This window comes from Lactuca virosa, chromosome 4 (assembly GCF_052849685.1).
Source record: "Lactuca virosa cultivar CGN04683 chromosome 4, Lactuca_virosa_CGN04683_v6, whole genome shotgun sequence".
Taxonomy (NCBI): Eukaryota; Viridiplantae; Streptophyta; class Magnoliopsida; order Asterales; family Asteraceae; genus Lactuca; species Lactuca virosa.
In genome coordinates this window covers 339,788,804-339,798,263 of record NC_136429.1, presented here as the reverse complement: position 1 = coordinate 339,798,263, position 9,460 = coordinate 339,788,804, and the positions used below count along the sequence as shown (strand labels likewise).

The 9,460-nt window shown below is 35.8% G+C and overlaps 1 protein-coding gene and 1 long non-coding RNA gene across 2 annotated transcripts; both read right to left on the bottom strand.

Annotated features, from left to right (window-relative positions):
• Positions 1 to 2,694: 2,694 nt before the first annotated feature.
• On the bottom strand, positions 2,695 to 6,108 carry LOC145108591 (uncharacterized). Its single transcript, XR_013708412.1, has 7 exons — positions 5,495 to 6,108; positions 5,356 to 5,424; positions 4,039 to 5,217; positions 3,622 to 3,757; positions 3,318 to 3,391; positions 3,127 to 3,196; positions 2,695 to 2,887 (listed from the first exon to the last, which is right to left on the bottom strand). It is a non-coding gene; the product is annotated as an uncharacterized LOC145108591 (long non-coding RNA).
• Positions 6,109 to 6,659: 551 nt separating this feature from the next.
• Positions 6,660 to 9,102, bottom strand: CEL3 (cellulase 3). The gene is made up of 6 exons (XM_079045621.1): positions 8,905 to 9,102; positions 8,335 to 8,838; positions 7,987 to 8,136; positions 7,802 to 7,913; positions 7,342 to 7,505; positions 6,660 to 7,121 (listed from the first exon to the last, which is right to left on the bottom strand). The coding sequence occupies exons 1-6, from the start codon at positions 9,100 to 9,102 to the stop codon at positions 6,798 to 6,800; spliced, it is 1,452 nt and encodes a 483-aa protein (XP_078901747.1). The 3' UTR covers positions 6,660 to 6,797.
• Positions 9,103 to 9,460: the final 358 nt, after the last annotated feature.

Genomic DNA, 9,460 nt, shown 5'->3' with positions numbered 1-9,460 from the left:
TCTAAACCCTGTAACTTTCGCATACGAGCTCCGTTTTCGACGTTCTTTTTTTATCCACGCGTAGGTAAAAACAAGATCTACAACTTTCATTTTGACTCCGTCGGCTAATTCTCGACCTATCTTAAATTTAACAGTAGGAGGAGATTATACTGTTAAATGACCGCGAAAAATTCGTAACTCCTTCATACAGACTCCGTTTTCGTCTGTCTTTTTTATTGTTGTGTTCCTATTAATGAGATATTCAACTCTCATTTAGGTTGCGTAGGCCAAAAACCGCTCGAACTAAAATTCGAGTTTCGGGCCGTGCACTGCTATGCCAAATCTTAGAAAATTCATAACTTCCTCATACGAAGTCAGATTTGAGCGTTTTTTTTTTATGTTATCGGTTTAACGTATAATAGAATTTTTGTTTAGATCACTAAGGATAAAAAGTCTTCTATCGTAAATTCACTATTTATGTCTCCCGGTGCCGTGCCGGTTTTGCTGTAAAACTTCGACGGGCCATAACTTCTTCGTTATAACTCGGATTTCGGCGTTATTTATATGTACGGAACCCTTGTAACATATACTATGACTTGGTTAAGATTATTAATTCTAAATAATCTTCTATTAAAAAGTCATTTTTGTCGTTTATCATTTCTAAATTGACTAACCTGGCTCTGCGGGCGTTACAAGCCACCACGCAGTGGCACCCATATACAGTGCCGCAGGGCAAAGTAAATTGCCCTCTACTTACGATGAAGGAATTTGTCTGAATCCTCATCATCCATCATCGTTTCATGGTGATCAATTTACCGTGTCGTGGTAACTGTTTGGCAGCAGTTCCTTAACTGATTCCATTCCAGCGTTGGTACGATTTTCTTCCAATATTAAAACCTTCATATTTTCTTTGTTTCTAACCCATTTTCTGCGATCTTTATATCCATGCGAAGGTGGGTACATAATCTACAACGCTGTTAGGTAATTTCTCACTAACTTAATATAGGTCTTAATCTATTAAGTTTTAAAGTTGTCCCAAAAACATAAAATTTCCCATTTTACTCTTTTCGGCCAAAATGCATCTTCTCATGCTTTCTTTCTCTTGAACTTACCTATCTAACATCTTCTAAGTGACTTAAGCTTATCTTCACCATTTTCAGGAAGTCACAACTTCGTAATCTCACTAAATTCTCATTAATGACCATTTTACCCTTTTGGTCAATATTTGACTAAAAGTCAAATCTCTCTAAATTCCAGGTTCTTACAAACTGAAAGTCGCTTTCAACACTTTATTCCGTCCAATGGGTCGACATAGATGTTCTTCCATTTCAAACTCATCCGACTGATCGTTGATGTCAATAAATGGCCGCCCGTCCGATTGTTGTGAGTTGCTACGCGATTGGGATTTCCTTGAACACTTCAAACGGAAGAAACTGAATCCTCATTTAGAATCCATTTTTGACATTTTTTTAACTCATACCAAACATTTACATAAGTAAAAGGTTTACTGATTGGTTACGATTCTTGGTATTGCTTGAGCACGTGACGAAGTCATAAAATTGTTGCCCCCACTTTTGTTAAGGTTTAGTGATGTAAATGTTTACTGATTGGTTACAGTTTACCGGTTGGTTACGATTCTTGGTATTGTTTGAGCGCGTGACGAAGTCGTCAAAATTGTTGGCCCTACTTTTGGTAAGATTGTTGTAAATTTCGTTTAATTCGATTATTTCTAACCTTATATCGCACCATTTTGATGTAATTTGGTCGGCCAACAGATAAATCCCTTCGCTCCGGTTGGTCATGGAAGAGGTTTCAAATAGTTTCCCAATATGTATCTCCCATTTACACATTTCCTTTGATCACTAGCCCAAATCCAAGCCTTGGCTGAAGCAATTTTTTTTTTCTTTCCAACCTCACTACCGTCTTGCCACGTGTCCACAAAGCTTGGCCGTGATACCTTTCGACCTAATTATCAACGACCAAACAATTTGGTGATAGCCTATGAGGTTGCTTAAAAAGACATCATTTTACCATATAGACATCCTATTTAGTTTTTAAAATATTTTTATCAGTTGAAATTGAATTGTATTTTGAAAAACGTTAGTTATAAATAGTTTATGATAAATGTATCTATAGATTATAGATGGTGTCATTTAGCAGCAATTTACAACCAAATTTTGATACTTATATTTTTTCACAAAGTGTAGTCAGCGAAAAAAGTTGCCACAAAAAAATCGACACACATTAGTTTCATTACGAGTCTTTTCTAATTCAAAAACTTTAAACACGTTTGGCGTTTTTTTTTTTTTCTACAAACTTGAAAACATTAGTTTTCGTATTAATATATTTTTTTTTTGTAAATTGTTTTTAATCAAAACTTCAAACAACTTTGGTGTTTTTTTTCTCTATTCTACAAACTTGAAAACATTAGTTTTCATATTAATAATTGTTTTTTTCATAAATTGTTTTTAATAAAAAACTTCAAACAGGTTTGGCGTTTTTTTTTTCTATCCTACAACCTTTAAGACATTAGTTTTCATATTAACTAGGTGAGTGACCCCGCGTTGCGGGGTCGGATGTGGGACCTCTTTTTTCGATTTGTTCTCTGTAATCATCGTTTTGCTTTGAACACTGTTGTGGGGTAGTTTTTATGGAAAGAAAATAATGAAAGTACATTGATATTGGAAAAATAGAAAATGAAAGTAGGATGCCATATTTGACCAAAAACAATAGTATCTTTCTATGAAAATAGGATGCTACCATCCACACATTCAATTTGAATGTTCTAAATTGCATCAAGATTATAGGTTACAGTTTCTGGTTTTAATTAGTTGGAATGGTAAAAAACAAAAAAGACATACACATATGTTCATCTGCTATTGAGGTAACTTTGCAACAGGAACTTCAGCTACAAACAACAGGAAACATATTTAATAAATGTAAAACCCATACCAAAACCAAAATATTATCTGGAAAGCAAACCATATCCTTATTAGTAACTAAGTATGTCGCTGTTATGCGATAAATATAAAACTTTACATAAAAGAAATGCAAGTATGTTGCTGTTATGGGTAAAGTTAAAGTATATTGCCCATTTTAGTAACAATTGGAATGAAACTTTTTAAGAAGTAGAATAAATAAACTGACCATATCATGTTTTCGTAACAACCTAACAGGAGGAATATGGTACTATTCAGCATGACGAATTGGCGAGTATCTGAAAGAGTAAAAGATTATAAAATCAATAAATAAAATGACCATATCATTTTTTATAATAATATTTAACATATTAATCATTGATGAAAATTCAAAGAGATCAAAACATTGTATGTCCTTACCATGGTAATTGGTGACAATATGCCCTTCTTCATCCCAAACAACTCCTGAACCATTGCCTTCTGGAATCTGCAAACTATCTATATATCAGATAAAACTACCCCGTGTAATCATTGATATCTTTTTCAAAAACAAAGGCGGAATGCTATTTGGGTAGTTTAAAAAAAAAAAAAAAAAAAAGTGCGATGCTACGATCAGGGTGATGTTTTAGTGCCAACTTTCCGGTATTCAAATATAAGGTACATATATAATGGAAATTCCTTCATGGAATGTTCTTGAATGTTAGAAGGTTGAATCTGCGTTTACCTTAGCTTATTGGATTGATTAAGAATTGAATTTTCGTGTATTTGAGATATGAGAAGAGACACGAATCTTCTAAGATCTCTAGCCGCCTGCCCATAGTCTCTAATCATTTCATATAAACTCGCAATCTAGATATTGCCTGCATTCAAGTAAACATAAATCTTTTTGAAAATTCATGATTTGGTAAACATTATGCACATTAGCAAACATGGTCCATGTTAGCAAAACATGGTGCATCTTACAAAACCTTGAGGTACGTGGATTCAAGGACAATAGCAAAAATACAATTTTCAATGGCATCGTAATTTGAGCAAAAGTTTCATATGCTTCAGTACAGTTGCAAAAACAAATGGTTGCAAAAGGATGCGAAAGTACAAATATTAAAGAAAATCAGAATTGACAGATTAAATGAACATATACCTGATATGAATATGTACAGATAGTAGGCATACGGTGTTAGAGAGGGAAGCAAACAACATTAGAGAGGGAAGCGTGTGTAGGAGTCTGTAATGATTAACAACACTGTAGTTTCAATTATGTAGAACAAAATTGGGAAACAATTACAATACCGTCTGCTTCCCCTCCTTCCATTAGATTCAGAAGTTCATCACTTATAATTTTTGTAAAGCAGTATTAATCCAGCAATATGTTTTTGAACCTTGGTGAGGAAGATGTTATAATTTAGTCTTCAATATGGAAGAAAACAAAAACAAATACTTTAACCAATTGATGATCTGTTTTGATTCCTCGAATCACAGCAACACCAATAACCTGTTCACTTATAGTTAGAACAAATCTTACAACAGGAAGGCTAATCTGTAATCCAACCAGATTAGAAAACCTAGCTCTAGAGACTAAAGACGAATTGTTGTTTTTATTAATCATATTCATGTACAGATGAACCACATACCTCTAATTCCAGAAGAGCACGAAGATCACATATTGAGATCGTATTATAAATCAAATTAAATCAAATTAAACCCTAGGAGTTAAAAAACAAACCTGATAAGATTTTTGGTGGTGATGTGTGGGCTTCAATGGCAGCACCAATCGAACTACCTCCTGTAATCTAAATTCCCCTGAAAAAAAAACAGAAGGATACAACAAAAAACGATCATATATACATACATAAACATCAGAACAAAATGTTACCTCTTACACTTCCAGATTTGATTATATCCTTGTACGTTTCAGTCTTCTAATCCTAACAACACCAAAATAAGTAGTTGAGTTGAGTTTCAATTGACACCTGTCAATAACATCAAATACATTTCTGAAAAACCAACTTTCAACATGAAATGTAATTCATTCCACTTCTATAAAGGTAAACCAAATTCTCCTCTGTGTTTTTGCTTCTCAGCTCAATCTCATTCATTTTAAGAAACCACTCATACACCAAGTTCTATCACCTACTTATTGTCTTAATAGCAGTTCCATATTAATAAAAAAAGACCAAACTTTTAGATGTCAACTACTTGGGAGTCAGGAGCATGGAAAACCTGAATAAGAACCCCTAAACCCTAAATCCAACAAACATACCAACTACACCAGTAACAACAATGGACCGCGCTACCATCATAGGAACAGATACACCACCTACTGCAAAATCACACACAACTGGAAACAGTTAACATTTAAAGAAACAGGTATGGTCCTCAACCATCGAGGTTTTACAATCGGCAACTTTGAAAACAGGTAACAATTAAAGTTGCAGTGACATGAAAAAAATAAGCTTACCGATTCTTTCAGATGCGAGTGAAATCAGCGTAGCAGATGGAGCCGGGGTGGGTAATTTGGAGGGTATACCTGTATGGAAGCAAATGGCCCTTTTATTTGTTTCCCAACGACCAATAGAAATTTAAAAACTTTAAATTACCTCATCAACGACAAAAATCCTTGCTTTCTTTCAGTATTGTCTGCGATGGTCCGCACCACCACCATTGGGCGTTGCCCTCTTCCTAAAGCCCTAAAACGAAAGGAAGAGGCCGAGTCGACATAAGGGTAGGACGACGACCTTGAAACGAAGATGGAAGCTTCGCTCGGTTTGAAAATGGAGAAGGTTGAAGACTGAGCAGAAGCAGCGGGGTGAGTCAGTGAAGACGATCGTGAGCAGCGGCGTATAGGGCGGTGGTGGTGAGAGGGTTTTGGGTCTCAACTGTGATGAGTCTGATGTTGAAGATCGATGAGTCGGTAGGTGGGAGGAGAAGATACAGAGAAGTCGTAGGCGAGTCGTGGAGAGTGATTGTCTCGAAAAGACGGAGGCAGATGAAAGGGATATAGAAAGCCACCACCGACGATCCGATCAGGTGTAAGAAGAGGAAAACCTCAGCGGGGTTATGAGGCGGTGGGTTTCTGGGATAGTGGAATGAGGAAGGATCGAGAGATAAGACGTGGCGGTTACAATGGTTGAGGAAGTTAACAGAGTAAGAGTACCGTGGTTAGCACCCTGGTTAGGTACTGTAGCTAAGGGACAACAATTGTAATATATAAAAAATAACTATTCTTTTTCTTCACAACTTTAATATATATATAATAATAATATTTTTTTTTCATAAATTGTTTTTAAATTATTTTAAAGTAAAAACTCATAGCGTGATTGTTGGGGAAAAGAAAAAGAACTAGTCAATATCAACATTCTCACAGCACTTTTGCTTTCTTTCCTCCCCCTTTTCCCTTTAAACTTCGAAGTTCAAACCCTGCAGTCCCCACAATCCTATTTCGTGATTTCCAATGCACATTAATTTCAATTCAACAGTAGCCGAAGCCAATCGGATTCACAACAGGTGATGGTATATAGCCCCCAAACTTTTCATGCTTCACTTTCGATTGGATAATAAGTTTATCTGTTTAGACTAAATCGATACAAGTTATATTGCTCGTATAGCTTGTGGTAATTTGTTCCATCGATTGCAAATTAGCAAATACATAACAGAATTTGGGAGGGATTAAGTGATTTAGGTTTTAATGTCCCAAATGTTCGTCTCAATTGTTTGTTATAAACTATAATCAATTCATGATAGAGATTGTTTAACTATATATAATTGCTGCAACTTAAAATACTTATACTTCACCTTCTCCTTACAGGTGGGAAATACTTGATTTTCAGTTTTGATACAACGTGGACATATACTACGTGCTTTATGAAGCTTTAAATGTATAATTTATAGTAATGGAGGAATTTATCTCCCAGATAAATAAGCTAAAGGCCCAACCATGGCTGCATTAATGTATGTAGCAGGTTCTGAGTGACTGTAATCAGTTCGTTCATCAGGGAAGAAATCATTCTGGTTTGGACCTCCCACGATTGCACCCGTTAGTATGTTAGGGTTAGGGTTTGAAGTATAGTAAAATGGTTGAAAACCTCCTTCACAGCCAAAAGTTTGAGGGTGAGTTGATAGTGAAGGCAATGAGGATCCTCTGTGATGAATTCTTCTTGGGTAGTTTGCACCATAACCTACCATATAAGACATCTTCATCGGGTTGTCTCCTAATATATAATCCACCTGAAAAACACATATATATCTATCTATTAGTTTTTTATTTCTGTACAATTCAGCAACCCCTAAGTTGCCCATACTCAATCCACATTGGAATTGAAACTTCTGCTTTGAACCCTTGACCATTTATGCAAGTATACCATCTTGGAACCAACTATGATATTTCCTAGGGGCAAATTAGTCTTTTAAGATAAAAAAGAAAAACGATTAACAGCATAAAAAATACCTGTTTCCTTGCAAGGTTGACTAGGGTGTTTGGGGTCACCATGATGTTGCCACAATTGAAAGTGGTTTTTGCTGATTTCATGTATTTAGCGTAGGTGGTGAGCAAGAAGGTTATGGATGTCACGTATTGGAGGTTATTATCGGCTAGTTTAAACATTAGACCCCCTGCGAAAATAGAATGACATACTCTTGAGGTGATAATTGTAATTTAGAGCTCTCTTGATTAGTACTGTGCTTTTTTGACTTAATGCAAAAAAAAACGTCTTAAGAAGAAAGTCAAAATTTTCCCCATTAGTTCTTAACGCATTACATATTTGTTAACATTTAACTTTTCCTTTCATTTCCCCAACTATTTTCTCAATTATTTTTTAAATATCATTACTTTTTTCAACACATTACTATACAGCTATTTTCTCAATTATTTTTTAAATATCATTACTTTTTTCAACACATTACTATACCTTTAGTATATTGTGTAGTGGAAGAAGGCGAATTTGGTAGAATTTTGCACATGAAATCTTGAGCTTGTTGTCTGAATGGTTCATATGACTTATCATTTGCCACCAAACTCCCCTAAGAAAACAAGCAATGAAAATTAATAAAACTGAATAAAATTTCCAAGTTACTGAAAAATATCGGTCATTACCCTAGACAGAAGAACTCGAGCACCCGCATATTTGTTGTCCCAGCTGAATATATCTGTTGCATCATTAGCACCTAAGGAATTTATAAAACTCCTGTATGATGTATCCTTTGTCGCCCTTAGCAGCCATGCTGCTCCCCACAACAATTCATCCTTTTATAAAAAAAACAAATTTTCAGTTTTTTTAATTTTTTGCAGCATATCTATAAAAAGATAGTATATGGACATAACAAAACCGTTACTGTCCACTGAGTGTTTGTCTGCTGTTCAGTGGACAGTCGGTTTTGTCCAGAGGACAATGATGTCCGTCCTTTGTAACATATGCAAAAATAAATGAAAAGAAAAAACAACCTTATATCCCGAATAGGAACAGTAAAACGGACAAACGGCTGACCCAAGGGAGTCACTATAAGAACCCCTATACTGTGTTGCAAACTGGAATACAGACTTTGCAGTTCTCAACAACAACTTGGAGTATTTACTATCAACCACTCGAAACACCATGGAGGCAGCGGCTAAAGCTGCTGCGGTTTCACCAGCAACATCCGAGCCCGGTTTGGTTCGAGAGACCGAGTACACGGTTCGAACCGTGTCCATGTCCTCTGGTCTCTCCCAACACTTGTGGTCCACATTCGGGTCCCCAACACCAACATAAAGTACGCCTGGAGTCGCTGTTGCACACTTGATAAGGTAGTCCGTCGCCCACCTAATTGCCTCTCTCACATTTTCAAGTTGTGGGCCCAACGGCTTCGAGTTCTCCAATGCACTCCATGATAGCATTGTCGTTGTATATGCCATCGGAAAGTTAAATTTAACATTGTCCCCCGCATCATAATACCCTCCAACTAAATTCACCTGCAAATGTCATATTAGTTTTAATAGTAGTATCAGTATCGATAACACAAACAGTAATAACCGTACATGTGCTAGGGAGCCATCGGAAAGGCCGGAAATGGCTCTCCAAGGGATGCCATTGGAAGTCGGGAACCTCCCGGAACGTTGACCTTGGAAAAACAATATGGATTTGGCAAGGGCATCCTTGTAATTTTGGTTGGCATGGACAATATTGCCCCAAAGCAAGAATGCCAGGAAGAAAGAAACTCCCTTTTGAAAATCCATATAAACAGTTTTTAGGAGACGAAGTTAGTTGGTGTGATTCTTGTTTGAAGAATGAGAAAGGGTCTTTATAGTGCTTTTACCATGCCAATCACGATTGACTATTACGCAAATTAAGGCTTTTCTTGTAAACCTTTCTATTGTTTACTATGGTCGAAGTAATCTTTACTACTATTAGCACACCAATTAGGGTCTTATTGCTTTTCCCTAAAGAAATTATATATCTTATTTCCATATAGATAGTTTTTTCATATCAGATTTAATATACGCAAATGATCATTATATGTCAAGTTTCTACAAATACACATTGTTTCTATATGGTTGTATTTATGTAATAACGATTTTTTTTAATTTATGCAAT